Source organism: Capra hircus, chromosome 15 (assembly GCF_001704415.2).
Source record: "Capra hircus breed San Clemente chromosome 15, ASM170441v1, whole genome shotgun sequence".
Taxonomy (NCBI): Eukaryota; Metazoa; Chordata; class Mammalia; order Artiodactyla; family Bovidae; genus Capra; species Capra hircus.
The window spans coordinates 53,297,043-53,318,941 of record NC_030822.1 but is presented as its reverse complement, the minus strand read 5'-3'; the positions used below and the strand labels follow the sequence as shown (position 1 = coordinate 53,318,941).

Genomic DNA, 21,899 nt, shown 5'->3' with positions numbered 1-21,899 from the left:
ATCAGTGTTCCTAAGAGGTACTAGGAGAATTGAGGAGGTCGGCGAAAGCTCCACAGAGAAGGAGAGACTTGAGCTGGGTCTTGAAGGGAAGGATAGATAGAATCTGAAGACAAAAGAGAAGGCATTCCACCCACTGAGGAGGAAATAGAGAACCGAAATAGCCCTTTAGCTAGTAAATAAATTGAACTTAGATTAAAACACTTAGGGATAAATCTGACCAAAAAACGTGTTCACGGGGGCTTCCCTTGTGGCTCAGTGGTGAAGAATCAGCCTGCCAATGCAGGAGACAGGGCTTCGATCCCTGATCCAGGAAGATTCCATGTGCCTCGGAGCAACAAAGCCCGTCCACCACAACTCTTGAGCCTGTGCTTTAGAGCCCAGGAGCCACAGCTACTGAAGTCTTCGCGCCCTACAGCCTGTGCTCTGCACCAAGAGAAGCCGCTGCAACTAGAGTAGCCCCTGCTCAACATCACTAGAGAACTAGAGAAAAACCCCTGCAGCAACAAAGACCCAGGACAGCCGAAAAAAAATTATTTTTAAAAAGGAGCTCTGCCTTCTAATTTATAAAACAGATGTGTTCATGGATTGGAAGACTCCATATCACTAGGATATCTGTTCGCACCAAACTGATCAATAAATTCAAACCAATCCCGATCAAATTCTCAGTAGGCATTTTGTAGTAACTGAGAAGCCAATTCATATGGGACTGGAAAAAGAAGAGTTAGACCATTTTCTTGAAAAATTTTATCCCAACCATTCCACTCCTGAGTATTTATCCAATAGAAATAAGAGTGTATGTCCTTGTATGTATGACCTATATAATGACATATATGAATGTTCATAGAAAATTAATTTGTAATAGCCAAAACAAAGAACCACTCAAAAGACAATCAAGGGGTGAATGGATGAACAGCTTGTGGTATATCCATTCAATGGAATACTACTGATGTTAGAAAGGAATGAGCTATTAATAGATGCAACAAGATGATGAGCCTCAAAATAATTATGCTGAATGTAAGGAGCCAGACCAAAAAGGGGTATATATTATACTATTTCACTTAACATAAAACTCTAGAAAATTGGAAACTGATTTATAATGATAGAAAGCTATTCAGTAGTTGCCTGGAGGATAAACGGCTAAGGGAAAATCTGAGCAAAAGGTCACAAGAAAACTGTCTGGAGTGTCGGGTAGGTTCATGCTTAGCAAGCGTGATGATGTTTCACAAATGTCTACATATGCCAAAGCTTACGAAATTTCACAGTTTAAATATATGTAGTTTATTCATCGCACTTTACTTCAATAAAGCTATGTTTTAAAAGCACACAAAAAAGGGAGGGAGCTGAAGGGACCCAAGTTTCCAGAAGGGCTCAGGTGAAGGTCAGTGTTTCTCAACCCTGACTTCACATCTGAATCACCTGAGGCACAGTATAATCAGACTCTCTGAGGGTGGTACGCAGGCATCAGGACTTCGAAAGCTCCCCAGGAGATCCAACGTACAGCAAATGTTGAGAACTGGTGAGTAATAGAGGGGGATGTAAGGGTATATGAGGCACATAGGGTCACGGGAGGTGTGTAGCACATGGGAAGGACGTGAGCATCGGTGCAGGGTGAGCCATGAAGCCTTGCCCAGGGAGGACGGATCCTGTGTAACAGAGGGATCTAGGGCTAGGACTGCAGCAGAGGGCATAAAAGGAGGGAATAACTCATAACCATGAATGAAGCAGTGTAAATGGGAAGTTCATTCTGTCTCTAACAAAGTCAGAGTCTGTATGTATCTCAAGGCTATAGGGAAGAATTATCCAGATCTCTAGCTATATGGTTGTTAATAATTTTCTCTTTTGGGAACCCTGGCCTAAGCAACTCCCACTCTCATTAAACTGCCCTGAAGTTCCTTGAATTACTCTTACACAGAGAATAGAAAGAGGGTTTCCCACCCATGGTAGACAGGAACGGGCATAAAGGACACAAAAGAAGAAGTGGCTTCAATTCTTCCCTAAACCAGAGAGTCTTTGAATTGGAGCTTCTTCAGAATTACCTGGGGACCCAAGCATGTTCCCAAATGGGACCCAAGTGTGTATTTTTTTTTTTCCCAAGTTGTGCTTACTTTTTTTTTTTTTTGGCTGTGCAGTATGCAGGATCTTAGTTCCCAACCAGGGATTGAACCCAGGCCCCCTGCATTGGAAGTGCAAAATCTTAACCACTGTACTGCCAGGGAAGTCACTGTATTTTTAAAATAAATCCCGAAGTTTCAGAATGACTACTAACCCAATGGCTAAAGATGACATCTATTGAAAATTTCCCGATTCCCCACCCAGTCTCAGACTCCAGCTTGCCAAGTGGGTGGAAAAAGATCATATGTTTTAAATGATGAAGAGTTTCTGATGCCAGTTTATTATGCAGAAGGCAGGGTGGAGCAGGGACAGGTTCTGGGGAAAGAAAACAGAATGGTACCTTCTATACAGGGAAATGGGTACTAAAGAGGCCTTGACTGAAACTCCCTCATAGTTGGTGGCTACCAGTCCACAGGGGTCATAAAGCCAGGGCCAGCCCGTTAGCAGAAGTGGGACTTTATCATACACATTCTCAGAGCCTTGATTAGAAGTGATTCCCCAGGGCCCTTGGTGTCTGCTACCTCTGCTTGTGATGTCATGGAAACTTCTATGTGGCCTGTGTACATAAAGACAGCAGCCCGTCCTTGCCTGTGGTGAGGAAGTCAAAGCTGTAGAAGGATTGTAACGGGACTGGAGCCAAGAGAGTGCAGCAGGGCCGGTCCTGCATCCAGGGAGCCCACCAGTGGGACAGAAACACCAGCGGGCCAGGATATGGTGAGAGTCACACAGTCCATGGGGGCAGAGGACGGAAGTCATGAAGGAAGGACACAGGTGGGCAGTAAGGGCAGGGGCCCAGCCAGGCAGGGCCGCCCCCATGGCATGCCCAGGAACCTTCAAAAATCCAGGCGCCTGCTAAGCAGAGGAGGACATCTTTCTTGGCTGAGCAAGGAGAGAAGATCCAGTTGATAACTGATGGGCCTAGAAGCCACCAGCATCGGGTTCATTTGTTCCGAGCCCACTTATCACCAAGACGACTGTACTGAGCATCATTGCGCTCTCGAAGGGGCTAAGAGATGAGAAGGGGGAACAGGGAGGCAGGGTCAGAACTCTCCCATGGGGAACCCCAGCAGACCCCAGAGATGAGAGTTCATGGGACTCCCCAGTGATGAATTCCCCACTAGGACCTTCACACACACACACACACACACACACACACACGCACGCACGCACATTAAACTTAGTGTCAGGCTCTCCATCCCTACTCGCTCCTCCCCCCAGTCTCATCTTTCTCCCCTCAGGCCTCACCTGATAGAGCTGGTCATTCCCCATCAGAACTTGAGTGTCAGCAGCTAGAAGAACCGGAGAAAGAGGGTCAGCAAGGGCCAAGGAGGTGGCACAGGGAGGCCCATGAACGCTGCCGGGGGACCACAGCTACAAACACCCTCAGAAGTTTGCATGAGCTTTGTGGGCACCCAAGTTATGTCAGTAACCAGTTGTAGGAGTTCTTAGGAGATTGCAATGGTGACACCCAGATGAGGCACAACCCAATGCCAGCCCCATTCCTTAGCAGGTACGCACACACAGCTATAACATGCACATGCTCTGTCCCTTCTACCTACCCCTGGAGAATCTTCCAGTCTCATGTCCAGCAAAGCAGTAGACACCCAAAGCAAGGAGCACAGTGGCAATGATGTCGGTGATGATGAGGCCTGCCAAGGTGGCTGAGTCCAGCTCCACACAGTTCTGGCACACTGTGGGGGAAGGGAGGCCGGAAGAGAAGGGGAGGGTCTTCAAGATCAGGGAACCATGCCTCTTAGGGCAGCCACAAGAGCTTTCAGGTCAAGACCCAAACTTGGAAAAAGGCCTGCCAAGAGCCTTGCTACATCCAACTTTAACCTTCAGTCCAAGAAGTAGTCTCAGGTTTGTAGGAACTTAAAAAAGGCAGTAGGCCAACCATGCTCCAGACCAAGCCCCTACTGCTTGGGTCACAAGACTACTATTGCTCATTTACCATTAAGCTCTTTCCCACTCAAGGCTTCAAAATCTGGTTCATATCTTTACAAGAGCAAGCCAGTTTGTTGAGAGCACAGACTGGTACACTGGAGCTCTCTCCAGCTAGGAAGTTCTCATGTCCAGAAGCCCCCACCTATTCCACCCCCAAAGGATCCTGGAAGCACATACTTCGATAGTATACTTGCAGAGTAAATGATTTGGCGTTTTCACCGCACTGATACATTCCTCTTGGGTCCTCAATACGTTTTCCTAAATCCAGAGTTTTATTGTCTGACACTTCTTGTCCTGCTGTTCCTTGTAGCAATGTGATGCTGGAATTGCATTTCAAAATTACTTTGTCCTCAGGTTCCTGCACTTCTAGAACACGGGGATTCACTAAGGAAAAAAAAAAAAAAAAAAAACACCACGATTGGAGCCAGCTCTTTAGTCTGCACCAGACCACTGTTCTGCTGAGGCTCATTACTTAAGAAGGACCACTATCCAAGTCTAGAACAGTTCGAGGTTTCTGCTGAGAGAGACGGAAGTCACAAGAGAAAGGCTTCAGCAGGCATCCCACAAACTGCAGAGGCCAAGAAGGACACAGAAGGGGGTGGTAGGGAGGTCCAAGAGGGAGGGGACATATATGCATATAGCTGATTCACTTCATCGTGCAACAGAAACTAACACAGCATTGTAAAGAAATTATACTCCATTTAAAAAAAGAGAGAAGGACATGATGATGTAATCCAAACAGAGGACAGGCCCTGATGAACACAGAGCGAAAAAGGAAATCATGGAGTTGGGTTAATCTAAAACCTTCATGGAAATGTGTTCAGATCATTGAATAGAAGTAGGAAGGGAGCCCAGAATGCTAAAACACCCAAGAGATATTGAAAGGCAGAAGAATGGTTCTCCATTGGAGATGTCCACATATTTTTTTCTCCAAGAAAACATCTAATTCTACTTCCCAGTCACCTGCCACACTCCAACATCAACTTCTCATCCTCTTTCCCTCCTCCTCACTCATGGTCAACCACTGCCCAGGGAATGGTACTACCAAAGCCTTTCCCAGGGCCAGTGATGGCTGGGGGTAAGAGGGAAGCTAATATGAATTACCATTCCAGTGGTCCAAAAGGGGACCTAAGGCAAATCCCATGTAAAGATTTTTAGTTGTTCTACCCATGCTTGGGGGAGAGGGTCAGAAAAAAAAATTTTTTATTGAATCCTTTCTTGGGTCTCCACACGAGTCAAGTCTTGTGGGGAGTTTAAGGGCTGGATGTATGCACAGCATCTTTTTAGGACCACTGAGTTGCTATGACTGAGAACAACTCCACAGCCCACAGAAGCACTGGAATGTATCTCTCCAATCCCAGGGAAAAGTGGAATCTACATTGTCCCTGAGATTCATAGTCAGTTACCAGTTTGGATAGAAGAGCATCTTTTAGAAAATCCCCCACAGAGCCATTCCTTGTGCTTGTGAAGAAAGCATGCATATATTCTCAGGGAGACACACGTACATCAGATGCTCACCTCATACACTCATGTCTTCCTTGGGGATCCATTTCCAGTGGAAATCCTGGATCTCCTAAAGAAGCTGACTACTAGGGTAACCACTCATCCCAGTTTGCCTGGAACTGAGGGAATTCCTGGAACATCAGGCTATCAGTTTTAAAACCATGCTGGGCTGAGTGCGTCATTCTATCACCCCAAATCTGCCCTTGCTCTTGCTCAGGCGCGATTGAACTTCTCTCTTAAAGCATTCCCCTGAGTGCTGGGCCATGGCCCCAGGTGGTGATGTATGGTGTCCACATGACCTTGAGTCCTGGACCCCGGAGGCTATCTACCCTAGGCGGAACAAAGCTCCCAGTACCAGCCCTAGGCTCAGGCGCACATCTACTACAAAACTTCCTCTGGCCTGAGGTCTTCAGAGAGACATTGAAGGCCAAGATGCCGCCCTAGTTAGAGTCAGTCAGAGCCAAGAGCCTGTGCTTCCCAGACCCTGTGCTACATCCCAACACAACCCTCCTTGACAACACTGGTGTACTGAGGCACTTTCAAATGGACCTTTTTCCAGGCGGTAATGTCCCTCTCAGGTCCCTTCCCCACGACGTCCCGGTGGGGGGACGTCGGAGAAGCCTTACCTTGGGAGAGAAGGGCAGCCAGTATCAGGCAAGAGAGACATCTGCTGTGCTCCATCTCCCAGCAGAATTCATCCAGGAGACAGACACAGGTCAGAGACTATCAGCCGGGGTTAAAGCCGCCTTTCCCCAACTGATTCACGGGTACCCGGAAAAAGTAAAGGGTGGGGGAGGAACTAGAAAACGCCTATTTCTCTGTCTGTTCTTGGTGACAGGAGCAGCTGGGGTAGAGGTAGGCTGGGGGTGGGGTAGGAAAGAAGCAGCTGCAAATAGCTCTCTCTCAGAGTATGGAGTGTGGAGGTGGGGTAGAAGCTGGAAGCAGAGGCTATGGAAAAGGACGCCGAGACTTCTAGGAAATAGAAGGAGATTCAGGGTGTCCTTTCTTGAGTTGCTGATGAAAAATAAGAAACTAAGTTCCTGTCAGCAACATCATTACATTTACTCACCATCTGAAAACTGCCACTTCTCAAAACCCTTGATAGAAGCTGTGAATCCTATTCTATAAGCCATACCAGCTAGGTTCCTTCCTTTTCTGGTCTTGCTTGGGACCCTGCCCAAGCTCCTTCTTTGGCCTCCTGGGGTACCAGACTAAGTAGCTTCTTATCAGTGGGAGGTTGGCCTTTGGGGGCCCCCTAATGAGAGATTTGCATCCTGGCTCCAATACTGTCTACCTGCTGGGTCTGCACCAGTCACAGAATTCTCCAGAGACTAATTCCCTCAGTATCATGAAAAGAATTCAAACAGAATGTTTGTATGGTGCCTGACACTTCATAGGTCTTCCCTGTAGCTCAAACGGTAAAGAATCTGCCTGCAATGCAGGAGACCTGGGTTTGATCCCTGGGTCGGGAAGATCCTCCGGAGAAGGGAATGGTAATCCATTCCGGCATTCTTGCTTGGAGAACCTCATAGACAGAGAAGCATGGAGGACAACAGTTCATGGGGTTGCAAAGAGTTGGACATGACTGACTAACTATTAACTAACACTTAATACTGACACTTTACATGTGTAAGTAAGAGTTATTAGTAACAATATGATCAGGACTTCCCTTATGGTCCAGTGGCTAAGACTCTCAATGCAGGGGCCCTGGGTTTGGTCCCTTGTCAGGAAACTAAATCCCACACACCACAGCTAAGAGTTCACGTGCCACAAAGAAGACCAAAGATTCCACGTGCTGCAACTAAGACCTGCACAGCCAAATAAGTAAATGAATATTAAAAATAATAATAGCAATATGATTAACTCGCAAGCACAACTGAGCTTCCCCAGGAGACAAATGGAGTTTTTCCCTTTGGGATATGGAGATCCAAAACTGTCTACACTGCTGCAGTTAGACTATACTTTACCCGAGGGTAGAGATTGTACATGCCTTGCTGGCTTCTGTTTTCCAAACACCTGAAGAGAGCTCTGTATGTTTTCGTTGATTCACTGGCTAACTCGCTGAGGGGCCTGAGATCCTGGGAGTTCAGCTGAGGCCCCTGTCCCTGGAAATGCATATCCTGTCCTGGAGGAATAATCCTATCTATTCCTTTCCAGGCAGGCACCACTTTGACGATCTCATCTTCAAAGAGCAGTGAAAAAAAAATCCCTGGACTGAGGTGGCTCTCTGTTCAGAGCTCCAGCCCTAAGCACCTAAGGGTTCCCAGTGAAGTTCATCAGTTCTAACAACAGCTAGCAACAGGCAACAACTGGCTGAGCTCCGAGTAACAGATAATGGCGGAAGTGTTTATCCTCCTCGTGAAGAAAGGGGCCCAGGCCACCTCCCACCCAGCACCCAAGGGCGCTTTCTGTATAAGCCGAGTCTCTGAGATGGAAATCCAGCACTCTGTCCCGCTCCCTCCCCTCCACCTCCCACGCTCCTCTCCCCAACGGAAAGTCAGAGCCATCTGCACCTGCAGCCCTCCTGAGCCCTGCCCCCACCCACTGCCCACACTAGCAGCCCAGGGTGGAGGCTCACAGGGGCCCCAGCCCTAAGGATGCTGGGCGGGGCCAGGCTAGCTGCTAGCACAGGCTGGCTGGCTGGCTGCTGCGGGTTGCTCAGTGCTTCTGCGGAGAACAGAGATGGATATGCAGCAGAGGAAGCGTCTGGCTGGCCTCATCCTGGCTGTCACTCTTCTTCAAGGTAAGGGCCCACTAGGGGGTCTGACAGCCCGGAGAAGGGCTCAAGGGAAGAAGCCCATCACCGGGGGGACAAGAGTACTGGGATCCCCTAACCTTGAGATGTCACCCTGAAGTTCAAAGAAGGAAGGGCAAAAAAGAAGTTTCTGTGCTAGAGAGAAGCAGTGTTCCATGGGAGAGGTGGAGTGCTTGTCCCTTAAGAAATCAAAACAGAGGGACTTGAGAGAGGACCCGGATGCCGCCATCTTAGGTTTGAATGTAGCCCAAAGGGCACAGGCCAGGAGCCTGAAAAGAAACAGGTTGTATTCCTTAACTCAGAGCTCCGGCTAGGAGTAGATTTATAGAGCATTCGCTTACTCGGTCGGTCAGCTGGTCAACAAATATGTGTGAGGTCGATCCTAGTATGTATCAGGCTAGGAGAATATAAAGGTGAATAATAACCTTCTGCCCTCCATGGGCTCATAGTCTGATTGAAGTGATAAGTTTCAACATTTCCAGACTGAGTATAAAGCACAATATAGGGTACTTGTATGAATATTCATTTGGGAATTCAGTAGGAAGTGGATGAACTGGGTCGATGCCTGGAATATGGACTCTAGACATTGAAAGTTGTTGACATCATTCAAGCATTATGCGAGATGTGAGGAAAAGGAGGCTGAGGATGGAACTGTGAGGATATCGCTGTTAAGGAAAGTTAGAGGAAAAAAATGTCAGGAAAGAGATAAAGGAATGATCAAAGAGCTGAAATAATCAGGTGAGTGCAATTCCATAGAAACCGAGGGAGTAGAGAACTTCCAGGAGAGAATCGCCAAGAGTATGAAATGCTAAAGATACATCCACTGATAGAAGAATATATTTAAAAGTTTAAGTCTGTGGGATTTGGCAAAACAAAGATCATAGATGACGTAAAGGAGTTTAAGTGAGGTAGTGTGAGTGGAAGACAAATGGAAATGAGTAGAAGGTGGAGGGCAAGGGGGCGAAAGAGCAGCAAGTGTAAAATGTTCTTTAAAGAAGTTTGGATGAGAAGGCTGGAGAGGTTGAGTGGTAAGTGGAGAAGTAGCAGACTCTAAGAAGAAATGTGTTTGTGTGTGAAAGAAACTTGAGCACATTTCTGAGCTAAAGGAGAAGACGGTGAGTAGAGGGAGGCCCTGGAACTGATACTGAAGGCTGCAGTCACGGGTGGGATCAAGGGCACAGAGAACAAGGCAATCTCCCCCTCTGAGACTAGAAGAGAGGAAGCGCAGATGGCTCCAGCCTTAGAGACGCTTGTGGGTGGAAAAGAAGCTGAAGAAGAAAGAGCCGTTACAGCATCCATGTTTTCAATCAACTAAGTGGGAAGAGTTGACTCAATGGAAAAGACTCTGATGCTGGGAGGGACTGGGGCAGGAGGAGAAGGGGACAACAGAGGATGAGATGGCTGGATGGCATCACTGACTCGATGGACGTGAGTCTGAGTGAACTCCGGGAGTTGGTGATGGACAGGGAGGCCTGGCGTGCTGCAATTCATGGGGTCGCAGAGTCGGACACGACTGAGCAACTGAACTGAACTGAAGTGGGCAGCAATGTAACCTGCTAAAATTGAGCTGGATGATGACTGAGTAGGGGACTAGAAGAGACGGTGGAGTTTAGAATTATTTCTGAGAGGAACAGAGAAAGAGCCAACTGAAGACAACACAGGGTGAGGGGCAGTGCTGAAAGCCTGTGTGGCAGCTATTTCTGTAGAGCAAAAAGAAGCCCTGGACTGAGCCGTAGAAACCTGAGTTCTGTGTGCAGCTCAGTCACCAATGAGCCAGGTGAACTTGGCGATGCCTCCTCCCTCTGGGTTCAGTTCTCTCAGCCATCAACCTAGGAAATTTGGCTACATGAGTTCTCAAGTCCTAGAAGGAACTAGAATTCAGATAATCAAAAATTTAAATGTCAGCAATCAATTATACTGTCTTTTCTATGGTATCAGGGTTAGAATGAGAGGACTCTTTGTTTCTTTCACAGTGACCAGGTTGCTGGGGAGAAGAGCTAGTTAGAAATCTGTTTAACTCTTTGTCTTGCCTTTTTTTTTTTTCATTTATCCATTCATACTTTCATTCAAAACATATAATGCTCCTACCATGTTTCAGGCACTGTGCTAAGTGGTATTCATAAACAGTTCAGTTCAGCTCTGTGTGAAGTTCTAAGACTGCTATCTTCTCTGTCAAGCTTTTCCTGTCCCTCCTCCTTGGCCAAAATCAATAGTTTCTACCCCTTTTCATATGCATTTATGCAAGTACTAAATGATAATTTATAAGTACTATTACATTTATTACATTTGTGGGTTATTTTCCACTTCGTTGTAAACTCTTCAGAAGCAACAACTAGTTATTTGTATCACCACCCTTTTCTTCCATACTCCTTCTTCATGTCAGGCACATAATAGTGATCGGTGAGTGTTTGGATTAAATCCGATTGAACTGAACTCCAGTGTTGGTTCTCTATAGTATGTCTAGCATGCAACTTTACTACTCTGAGTTTTGAGACAGATTTGAGGGCTATTTAGTGGCTAACTCCTTCGGGACATTCAGGATTTACACACACACACAAAAAGTGGGTCACCAAAGCTGAACATTATAGAAGTAATTCTGCTCTAAAAGACTTTAGCTAATACACACCCAATCTTTTCCAAGGCTTTAGCTGCTAAAGGAGCAGAGCATTCCACAATGTACAGGCAATACCCTTACATACAGTGCAATACAATTGCTCAGTGCACAACCATCCAGAGTTGGGATCAGACCCCAAAGGTGAAGGGCACAGTCCCCAAAAAGACTCCCCTCACTTAAAAAGGGAGGCACTGGTTCAGGGATCCCCAGACCACCCGCACTTCTGATGAACTGCCTACAAATCTGGAGAGTTCCCAAGAACCCCCTCAGAATCTGCTAGAACAGCTCACAGAACTCAGGAAAGCCCTGTACTGCTAGTACAGTTTCATTATTACAAAAAAAAAAAAATCAGATCTAGACAAATGAAGAGACACATAGAGTGAAGTCTGGGAGGGTCCTGATCACAGAGGTTCCATGCTTTTTCCTTCCAGAATTAAAATACATCAACCTCCTGGCCTGTTGATATGTTTACCAACCAGGAAGTGCCACTGAGTTTTTCTTGGGATTTCATCACATAGGCATGATTGATTGAATCATTGATCATGTGACTGAACTCAATATCCAGTCCCTCCTCCACCTCTGAGAGCTCAAAGTCCCGATTCTCTAATCACATGTTTAGTCTTGACCTGTCCCATCCTGAGTCATCTCTTTAACATAAATTCATGTATGATCCAAGGGTCCACCAAGAAACACAAAGGCAATCCTATCATTCACAAAATTCCAAGGGTTGAGAAACTCCCTCCCAGAAGCCCAGAACAAAGACTAGACAAATTTTTGTTATACAACACCCTAAATTCAGTTTGGTGGTTTAGGCTACCATCCAGGGAAATAAGTACAGATATTGTCACTCACATGGATTAGGCTCTCTCTCTTCATCTTGGCCTCAAATGACTGTGGAAATGATGCATCAGGAGATCTGAAGGACTCCATGCGCAGCTAATCCTCTGTCTTCTGTCTCTGCAGGTACTATGGCCTATGTGAGAGAAGGTAAGGGAAATGTCTTCTTTCTGTCATCAGACTGGGGAAATTCATGGAAATATGGCCTCTCACAACGGCAGTCCTATAGGAGCAAGTGCACAGCTTAGAAGGGATGGGATGATAAAGGATAGAGAGCAAATCCTTCCATTGTTAACCAAATCAGTGGCCAGTCTAGACCTCCCTGGGTTTCCTGGAGCTAAACAATTAATTGTCTGGTGCTTGGAGGAGAAACTGGGCCCTAGCAGCTAGGCATTACTCAAAGCACCACCTATGAATCAACAGCACTGGCTTCACCTGGGAGTGTGTTAGAAATGCCAACTGTCAGTGCTTCCCCAGAACTATTGAATAGAATCTGGAATTCTAAACAGATTCCCCTGTGAATCATGTGTGCCCCGAGACAGGGAGAATTTCAGAGGCAAGATCTTAACATGCATTTCCTTTTTCAGTAAAAGTGGATGACAATCGAGAAGATGGTTCTGTAATTCTGATTTGTGTCACGGATGAAAAAAAGATCACATGGCTTAAAGATATGGAAGAAATAAGTTCTGGAGACACAGATAAACTTACCTGGGATCTTGGAAGTAGTACCAAAGACCCTCGAGGAATATATGAATGTAAAGGGTCAAGTAACGAATCAAAATCACTCCAAATATATTATAGAAGTACGTATCCCTTTTGGTTTGCTTATGTGAAATTAAGCAGTACCGGCTGCTCTGGTGAGCTTCTTGTCTGGGGTGGGTGTAGACATAGATGCTAAACAGTAATGTAAGAGTCAGCTTTCTTAATCTCAGCTTATATTTTTTTAAATTTAACAAAGCAGTTCCCCAACATTTTGAAAAAGCATAGCTTGTCTTATAAAGCCTGGCTCACCTTTGGGTAGGCCCCACTGCTTGGAGGAGTCAGCAGTTTATACAAACCAAGTTAAGACAGGTAAAGGAGACAGGGGAGATTACAAGTTGAGCGACTGTAGCATGGAGAATGGGATATGGTCTTCCTTTTATTTCAAACAGAGAAGGAAATGGCACCCCACTCCAGTACTCTTGCCTGGAAAATCCCATGGACGGAGGAGCCTGGTGGGCTACAGTCCATGGGGTCGCTAAGAGTCGGACACAACTGAAGTGACTTAGCAGTTTATTTCAATAGTTGCTGGTAGTAAAACCACATGGATTTCCCCCAGACTCCTGCACAATAAAGGAACATCAAAAAGCACTGAGTTCTTAGTCCAAGGATCTTCCAGGCAATTCCCTAGCCATACCACCCACAGAGAGGCCTGCTGCCCTGGACAGAAATATTATCTCAAGAGAAAAAAAATCCAGGGTTGAAGGAATTCTTGTCCTTCCCTCTCCCCACAGTGTGTCAGAACTGCATTGAACTGAATCCAGCCACTGTGGCTGGCTTTATCTTCACTGAAATCGTCAGCATTTTCCTCCTTGCTGTTGGGGTCTACTTCATTGCTGGACAGGAAGGAGTTCGCCAGTCAAGAGGTAAAAGAATGTTCTTAGGGACTTCCCTGGTGGTCCAGTAGCTAAGACTCCTAGCTCCCAGTGTAGGTGGCCAGAGTTTGATCCACAGTCAGGCAACTAGATCCTGTATGCCACAAGTAAGACCCGGCGCAGCCAAATAAATCAAGAAACAAAACAAAATAATGTTCTTAGATGAGAGCTGAGGCTATCTGGGACCCCCAGCCTCCTTCCTACCAAAAGAGACCCAATAGAAGAGGCTGGGTTAGTAAGTGTTCCTGATGAGCATGGTCCAGTGAGGCTCTGACTCTGAAGGCAGGAGGAAAAGGACACTTGGTGTTTTCATAGCATATTTGCTTGTTTCAAGATACAACTCTCTCTGACTTGTCCTCCGTTCTTTTTTAAAAAAATTACTCACTGTTTATTTAATTTTATCTGTTTATTTTTGGCTGTGGGTCTTCATTGCTGCATGCAGGCTTTTGGTAGTTGTGGCAAGCAGGGCTACTCTTCGTTGCAGTGCAGGGCTTCTCATTGCGGTGGTTTCTCTAGTTGCAGAGCCTGGGCTCTGGGCACAGAGGCTTGAAGGCTTAGTTGCTCAGTGGCATGTGTGATCTTCCCAGAGCAGGGATCAAAACTGTGTCCCCAGCACTTAACAGATGGATTCTTAACCACTGGACGACCAGGGAAGTCCCTGTCCTCTGTACTTTAAAAAAAAAATCTCTTTATATAAGTAAAACCTGCATTCACAAAAGTGCATGAATCACATATATACAGCTCAAAAAAAATTTTTAACGAAGCAAACACACACATGCATTCAGCACCCAGTTAAAGAAAGTAAATTAATCCTTGGGGTCACTTCCAGCCTCTACCTAGTCCCCAAAGCAACCATTCTCCTAATTTCTAACAACATTGATTCATTCTCCCTGGTTTTGATCCTTATGTAGATAGACTCACACATCAAGTACTCTTGTGTGTGGCTTCTTTCACTCAACAGTATGCTTGTGAGATCCATCCATAATGTTGTGTGTAGATGTATTTCACTAATTCTCACTGCTATTCGGTGCTCCGTTGCGAGAACATAACCCAGTTAATTATTCATTCCGTCTTGTTTGTGTGCGCATTCTGTTTATTTTTTTGTGCAGCTTCAGACAAGCAGACGCTGTTGAACAATGACCAGCTCTACCAGGTAAGTGACTATGAAATGAAAGAGACACTGCTAGTTAGTGGCGGTAAAATTTTGAAATGGGGGTCGGGTGGGCAAGTTATTTGGAAGTTACTGTGTACACAAAAACCGCTTAGGACATAACAGACAATGGCATGGTTATCCCTTTGGGTGGAATGGATGAAACAAAGAGAACGATCGAGAGAGACTGAGGTAAGGATCTAGTAAGACAAGCTGAAGAACATATTGAGAGGGCCACACAGAGAAACTAGGCGCAGCACCTTCCTCCATCCTTGTCCGCTTCTGCCCCCAGGACCATGAGGAAACGACTCCAAAACCTTGAACATAAAAAGCGCTCAATAAGTATGCATCAGTAGAAAACAACTTATGGTTACCAGGGAGTAAAGTGGGGCGGAATAAACTGGAATATTGGGATTGACATTTACACACTGCTGTATCTCAAATAGACAACTAATAAGAACTTCCTGTATAACACAGGGAACTCTACTCAGTACTCTGCGATGGCCAAATGGGAAAGAATCTTAAAAAAAGAAAAGTGGATATGTGCATAACTGACTCACTTTGCTGATGCCTGAAACTAACACAACATTGCAAATCAACTATACTCCAATAAAACTTAAATATATAGAAGTGACAAAAGCATAAATATATATACCTGAAGAAAGGTGAAAAAAATTAAAGACATTGGAAGTAAAAGCTAAAAAATTTTATAAATTTTTTAAGTTAAAAAATAAATACCTATAAATTAATTCATAGAGGATGATGATAAAATGTCCTTTGTAGCCCCTTAAGGAACGGGAAGATGACCAATACAGCCACCTGAGGAAGAAGTGAACCTAAGACTCAGACTAGGTATGTCTTTCTACACTAATTCTAAGGAAGTGCCTTTGCACTACCTGCCCTCCCAACTACTGCCAAGCCTATCTCCTTTCCCCAAGCAGCTATAAGGACGGGAGGGTAAGGAGAGTTGATTGATCATTCCGTGGGGGGAGGGGGATGACTCTCCTGCGCATTGTAGGATTTATAGCAGCATCCCTGGCCTCTCTCCACCAGATGCCAGTAGCACCCCCAAGTCTGACAACAAAAATATCTCCACATACTGCAAATATCCCCTCGGGAGCAAAGTCGCCCTTAGTTAAGAATCACTGATCTATAATTCTCAAGCCTTTATTAAGCATAGTAGAAAACTTTTGTATACATATATATAAATAATATGTTTGTGCTGTAGGTGCTTAGTTGCTCAGTCGTGTCCAACTCTTTGCAACCCCGTAGACTGTAGCCCACCTGGCTTCTCTGTCCAATGGATTCTCCAGACAAAAATACTGGAGTGGGTTGCCATGCCCTCCTCCAGAGGATCTTCCCAACCCAGGGATTGAACCCAGGTCTCCCACACTGCAGGCAGATTCTTTACCGTCTGAGCCACAAGGGAAGCCCAAGTAATAGTAATAAGCTATAATGGAAAATAATTTCAAAAGTAATGTTTGTGTATATGTATAACTGAATCACCTTGCTGTGCACCTTAAACATTGCAAGGCAACTATACTTCAGTGAAATATATATATATTAGGGGAAAAAAAAGAATCACTGACCTATATTAATCTTCCAATTGATCCGAAGTTCTGATTCAATCAAACAGAAACTCCAGTCAGGGAAACAGGGCCCAAGCAATATTTGATTTTCTGAACCAGTTGCATTTTTTAAAATCCAGGTGCTTTCCCTTCTATCCAGTTCTCAGAAACAAAGCAATACATTTTGGAGCAAACCTAGCAGAGAAATTTTCAGCCCTAAATCTAGACTTCACAAAGGTGACAAATGGAGAAGAAAGGCCATCAGAGCAAATTTGTGTTTCTCTCAAAATAAAGCAAAACTTGTATTAACTGGGTAACTAGGTGCCTGGAGAAGGCAGCAGAGGATAAGATGGTTAGATAGCATCTCCAACTCAATGGACATGAACTTGAGCAAACTCTGGGGGAGATGGTGGAGGACAGGGAAGCCTGCCTTGCTGCAGTCCATAGAGTCGGACACAACTCAGCGACTGAACAACAAAACTCGTATGGTGTTTCAGGAGCGCCACCTATTGGAAGTAATTTTTCTAGAAAAGAAAAATGGAAAGGGCAAACAACCTCCTTTATTTGAATATCTTTTTTACATTTTTATTTACTTTCGGTGTAAGTCATAATTCACATAGTTTAAATACGCAGTGAAAGGTCTCCCTCTCACTCTCTACCCAGCCACCCAGTTGCCTTCTCCAGAGGCAAACAATAATACTAGTTTCCAGAAATTAGTGTGGACCTAACAGAAGCAGAAGATATTAAGAAGAGGTGGCAAGAATATGCAGAAGAACTATACAAAAAAGATCTTCATGATTCAGATAATCACGATGGTGTGATCACTCACCTAGAGCCAGACATCTTGGAATGTGAACTCAAGTGGTCCTAAGGAAGCATCACTATGAACAAAGCTAGTGGAGGTGATGGAATTCCAGTTGAGCTATTTCAAATCCTAGAAGATGACGCTGTTAAAGTACTGCACTCAGTATGCCAGAAAATATGGAAAACTCAGCAGTGGTCACAGGACTGGAAAAGATCAGTGTTCATTCCAATCCCAAAGAAAGGTAATGCCAAAGAATGTTCAAAATACAGCACAACTGCACTCATTTCATATGCTATTGAAGTAATGCTCAAAATTCTCCAAGCAAGGCTTCAACTGTACATGAACTGAGAACTTCCAGATGTTCAAGCTGGATTTAGACAAGGCAGAGGAAACAGAGATCAAATTGCCAGCTTCCAGTAGATCATAGAAAAAGCAAGAGAGTTCCAGAAAAAAAAAAAATCTACTTCTGCTTCATTGACTTTGCTAAAGCCTTTGACTGTGTGGATCACAACAAACTGTGGAAAACTCTTCAAGAGATGGGAATACCAGACGACCTTACCTGCCTCCTGCAAAACCTGTATGCAGGTCAAGAAGCAACAGTTAGAACCAGACATGGAACAAAGGACTGGTTCAAAATTAGGAAGGAGTACGTCAAGGCTGAATATTGTCACCCTGTTTATTTAACTTCTATGCAGAGTACATCATATGAAAAGCTGGGCTGGATGAAGTACAAGCCAGAATTCATGATTGCAAGGAGATATCAATAACCTCAGATATGCAGATGACACCACCCTTGTGGCAGAAAGCAAGAGGAATTGAAGAGCCTCTTGATGAAAGTGAAAGAGGAGAGCAAAAAAACTGGCTTAGAACTCAACATTCAAAAAATTAAGATCATGGCATCCAATCCCATCACTTCGTGGCAAATAGATGGAGAAACAATGGAAACAGTGATAGACTGTATTTTCTTGGGCTCCAAAATCACTGTAGATGTTGACTAAGGCCATGAAATTAAAAGACACTAGCTCCTTAGAAGGAAAGCTATGACAAACCTAGACAGCATGTTAAAAAGCAGAGACAAAGCAAAGACCTTTACCAACAAAGGTCCAGCAAAGCTATGGTTTTTCCAGTAGTCAAGTATGGATGTGAGAGTTGGACCATAAAGAAGGCTGAGCACCAAAGAATTGATGCTTTTGAATTGTGATGTTGAAGAAGACTTTGAGAGTCCCTTGGCCTGCATGGAGATCAAACCAGTCAATCTTAAAGGAAATCAATCCTGAATATTCATTGGAAGGACTGATGCTGAAGCTGAAGTTCCAATAGTTTGGCACCTGATGCAAAGAGCCAACTCATTAGAAAAGACCCTATGCTGGGAAAGATTGAAGGCAGGAGGAGAATGAGATGACAGAGGATGAGATGGTTGGATGGCTTCATGGAATCAACAGACATGATTTTGAACAAGCTCTGAGAGATGGTGAAGGACAGGGAAGCCTGGCGTGCTGCAGTCCATGGAGTTGCAAAGAGTCAGACGTGACTGAGCATCTGAACAATAACAATACAGTCTTACAAGATATATAAAATACTCTATGTTGGAGATATTCTCGGCATATATAAGCAAATTCCAAGTGTGCATTATTCTCCCCATATTTTTAACACAAATGTTGTCTTATACATCTCGCACTTTTCAAGATTTTATTCTATTCAATAAAATCTGAATACTTCATACCAACATATAAAGGAGCTCCTTTTTAAAAAATATAGACACTTTGTACAGATCACCTATAATTTTCTCAACTAGTCCTTTACTAATGGATGTTTAAGCTGGTTCTTTTGCTCTTACAATGCCACAATGACTGTAGAAATGTTATTTTTTTAAATTGTAGTAGTTGTAGTTGCTCAGTCATGTCCAACTCTTTGTGATCCCATAGACTCCAGCCCTCCAGGCTCCTCTGTCCATGGAATTCTCCAGGCAAGAATATTGGAATGGGTAGCCATTCCCTTCTCCAGGGTATCTTCCAGACCCAGGGATCAAATAGGGTCTCCTTCTTTGCAGGCAGATTCTTTACCATCTGAGCCACCAAGGAAGCTCTTAAAAATTGTATTGAGGTATAATTTACATGCTATAAAATCACTCACCTTACAGGATTTCACCTGTTCTCAGTAATTTTTATCAAATTTTCCCAGTTGTACAACCATCACCATAATCCAGATTTAGACTACTTCCATCAGTCTCTTAAAGTTTCTTGTGCTGTTTTGGGGGGCTTCCCTCATAGCTCAGTCGGCAATCACTAATCTCTTTTCTGTCCCTTTAGATTTGCCTTTTCTGGAAAAATGGAATCATATGGATGTTCTGGACATTCTCGTGCCAAGTCTTCATGTGGACATATGTTTTCATTTCTCTGGGTTGCTACCTAGGAGGGAAGGATTGCTGGGTGGTATGGTAAATTTATATCAGTTTAAGAAACTGCCAAAGTGTTTGCCAAAACTGGCTGTTCCATTTTACATTCCCAGCAGCAATAAGTGATTGGGGTTCCTCTTTCTCCTCATCCTCACAAAAGTTCGTTACTATCTTTTTTAGTATAGCCATTCTAGGGGATGTAAAACAGTATCTTATTATGGCTTTAATTTGCATTCTCAAATGACTAATGATGTTGAACATCTTTTCATGTGCTTATTGGCTATTCTCATCATATCTTTAGTGATGTGTGTATTCACAACTTTTAAAATTCAGTTATTTGTTTTTCTTCTTACTATTGAATTGTAAACATTTTTATATATTTTCAAATACAAGTCTTTTAGCAGATATATGATTTGCAAATATATCTACCAGTTTGTGATTTGTCTTTTCATTTTCTTAATGGTGTCTTTTGAAATGCAAAGGTTTTTAATTTTGCTGAAATCTGTTTTACTCTTTTTTTTTCTTTTATGGATTGTGCTCTTGGTGTCATGACTAAGAAATCCTTGCCAAACCCAAGATCACAAAGATGTTTTTATAGTTTTAGTTCTAACGATAAATGTTATTTTGAAAATTAAGACTATTTGTAAAAATACAAATAAATGCAATTGCAGGACCATAATGTATTTTCACCTGTCATTTAATGAAATATTGCCAAATTGCACTTCATAGAGCTTGGACCAATACATAATTCTAACGAGTGCCTATTGTTTCATACACAATCCAAAAGTGCACTACTAAGCTTTTTCAACTTTGTAAATCAGATAAGTTAAAATGGCATCTTGGCTTAATTTTAATTTGCATTTTCCTAATTAAAAATGAGAGTGAATCATTTACTTTTCCTGCTCATGAAATATAGGCTCATATCCTTTGATTGTCTTATTGACTTGCAACAATCCTTTACATATTTGGGAAACTATATCTTTTGTTTACAATATTAACTGCAAATATTTTCAGTTTTGGGTTTTGACTTTACTTATGGTTGGTTTTCTACACACATTTTACAAACATTTGCATGTAGTAGAATTCACTGTTCTTTTACGGTTTCTAGGTTGTTTCATATTTTAAAATGCCTTCTCCCATTCTAAGATTATTCTTTTAAAACTTTTCTTCCATTAATTCCTCTAGCATTTTCCTGGTTTATATATTTAAATCTCTGATCCATCTTAGACTAATTTAATCCAAGGTGTAAAGGTCTAATATATTGGCTAACTTTTAAATCACACAGCTACCCACTTAATCTGGAACTATTTATTGAAAAACCCACCTTATGCACATTGATTTTAAATGCTCCACTCTCACCAGATTGTAAACTCCAAAAAGGAAGACTTGTATTTTTTTTTCCACTACTGTAGCTTGAGGAGCTAAAACAATGCTAGAACATAATAGGCACTCTAAGATTGCTCAGCATTTGGTATGTACATATTCATGTCTGTGTGTGTGCGTTAAAATAAAGTAAAACACCATTTTAACCATTTTTAAGTGTACTATTCAGTGGCATTAAATACACCCACAATGTTGCGCAACCATCAGCACTCTCATTTGCATAACTTTTTCATTATTCTGAAGAAACACTCTACCTATTAAAAGATAATTCCCTATTCCTCCCTCTCCCCAGTCCCTGCTGCTGCTGCTGCTAAGTCACTTCAGTCATGTCCGACTCTGTGTGACCTCATAGACGGCAGCCCACCAGGCTCCCCCGTCCCTGAGATTCTCCAGGCAAGAACACTGGAGTGGGTTGCCATTTCCTTCTCCAATGCATGAAAGTGAAAAGTGAAAGTGAAGTCGCTAGGTTGTGTCCAACCCTCAGCGACCCCATGGACTGCAGCCTATCAGGCTCCTCCGTCCATGGGATTTTCCAGGCAAGAGTACTGGAGTGGGGTGCCATTGCCTTCTCCGCCCCAGTCCCTGGTAACCTCTATTTAACTTTCTGTCTTTATGAATTTGCCTACTCTAGGTACCACATATAAGTAGAGGCATATAGTATTTGTCCTTTTGTGTCTGGCTTATTTCACTTGGCATGATGTTCTCAAGGTTCATTCATGTTGTAGCATGTATCAAAATTTCCTTCCCTTTTAAGGTTTAATAATAACCTTCTGTATGTATATGCCACATTCTGTATGTCCATTCATCTGTCAATGGACATTTGGGTTGTTTCCACCTTCTCCCACCCACTCCAGTGTTCTTGCCTGGAGAATCCCAGGGACGGGGGAGCCTGGTGGGCTGCCGTCTATGGGAGTCACACAGTCAGACACGACTGAAGCGACTTAGCAGCAGGAGCAGCAGCAGCAGCACCTTCTGCCTACTACAAATGATGTTGCTACGAACAGTGCTGTACAAATAACTATTTCTTTGACGTATTTAGCCAGAAGTAGAATTGCAGCATCATATGATAATTCCGTTTAGCTCTTTAAGGAACACTAAACTTTTTCTGAAGTACTCCAGTAGTTTACATTCACAAGGGCCCCTATCTCACCACGTCCCACCAAGACTTATTTTCTTTTTACTTTTTCATAATCACCTTC

The 21,899-nt window shown here is 43.7% G+C and overlaps 2 protein-coding genes across 2 annotated transcripts; one reads left to right on the top strand and one right to left on the bottom strand.

Annotated features, from left to right (window-relative positions):
• CD3D (CD3d molecule) lies at nucleotides 1,255–6,427 on the bottom strand. The gene is made up of 5 exons (XM_005689510.3): nucleotides 6,186–6,427; nucleotides 4,234–4,440; nucleotides 3,672–3,803; nucleotides 3,358–3,401; nucleotides 1,255–3,118 (listed from the first exon to the last, which is right to left on the bottom strand). The coding sequence occupies exons 1-5, from the start codon at nucleotides 6,238–6,240 to the stop codon at nucleotides 3,053–3,055; spliced, it is 504 nt and encodes a 167-aa protein (XP_005689567.2). The 5' UTR covers nucleotides 6,241–6,427; the 3' UTR covers nucleotides 1,255–3,052.
• On the top strand, nucleotides 7,970–20,851 carry CD3G (CD3g molecule). The gene is made up of 7 exons (XM_005689511.3): nucleotides 7,970–8,302; nucleotides 11,892–11,915; nucleotides 12,353–12,568; nucleotides 13,259–13,390; nucleotides 14,509–14,552; nucleotides 15,333–15,401; nucleotides 19,232–20,851. Exons 1-6 carry the CDS (start codon nucleotides 8,242–8,244, stop codon nucleotides 15,381–15,383), a joined length of 528 nt encoding a protein of 175 aa, XP_005689568.1. The 5' UTR covers nucleotides 7,970–8,241; the 3' UTR covers nucleotides 15,384–15,401; nucleotides 19,232–20,851.

What these genes read in the sequence shown, in the direction of transcription:
- CD3D (XM_005689510.3), bottom strand. Translation starts at nt 6,240, where the DNA reads ATGGAGCACAGCAGATGTCTCTCTTGCCTGATACTGGCTGCCCTTCTC. An exon ending in TCTGCAAGTATACTATCGAA is followed by an intron (nt 3,804 to 4,233) that starts GTATGTGCTTCC and finishes CTTCCCCCACAG; the next exon opens with TGTGCCAGAACTGTGTGGAG. An exon ending in GGAATGACCAGCTCTATCAG is followed by an intron (nt 3,119 to 3,357) that starts GTGAGGCCTGAG and finishes CTCATCTCTTAG; the next exon opens with CCCCTTCGAGAGCGCAATGA.
- CD3G (XM_005689511.3), top strand. Translation starts at nt 8,242, where the DNA reads ATGGATATGCAGCAGAGGAAGCGTCTGGCTGGCCTCATCCTGGCTGTC. An exon ending in GGCTGTCACTCTTCTTCAAG is followed by an intron (nt 8,303 to 11,891) that starts GTAAGGGCCCAC and finishes CTGTCTCTGCAG; the next exon opens with GTACTATGGCCTATGTGAGA. An exon ending in ACTCCAAATATATTATAGAA is followed by an intron (nt 12,569 to 13,258) that starts GTACGTATCCCT and finishes CTCTCCCCACAG; the next exon opens with TGTGTCAGAACTGCATTGAA.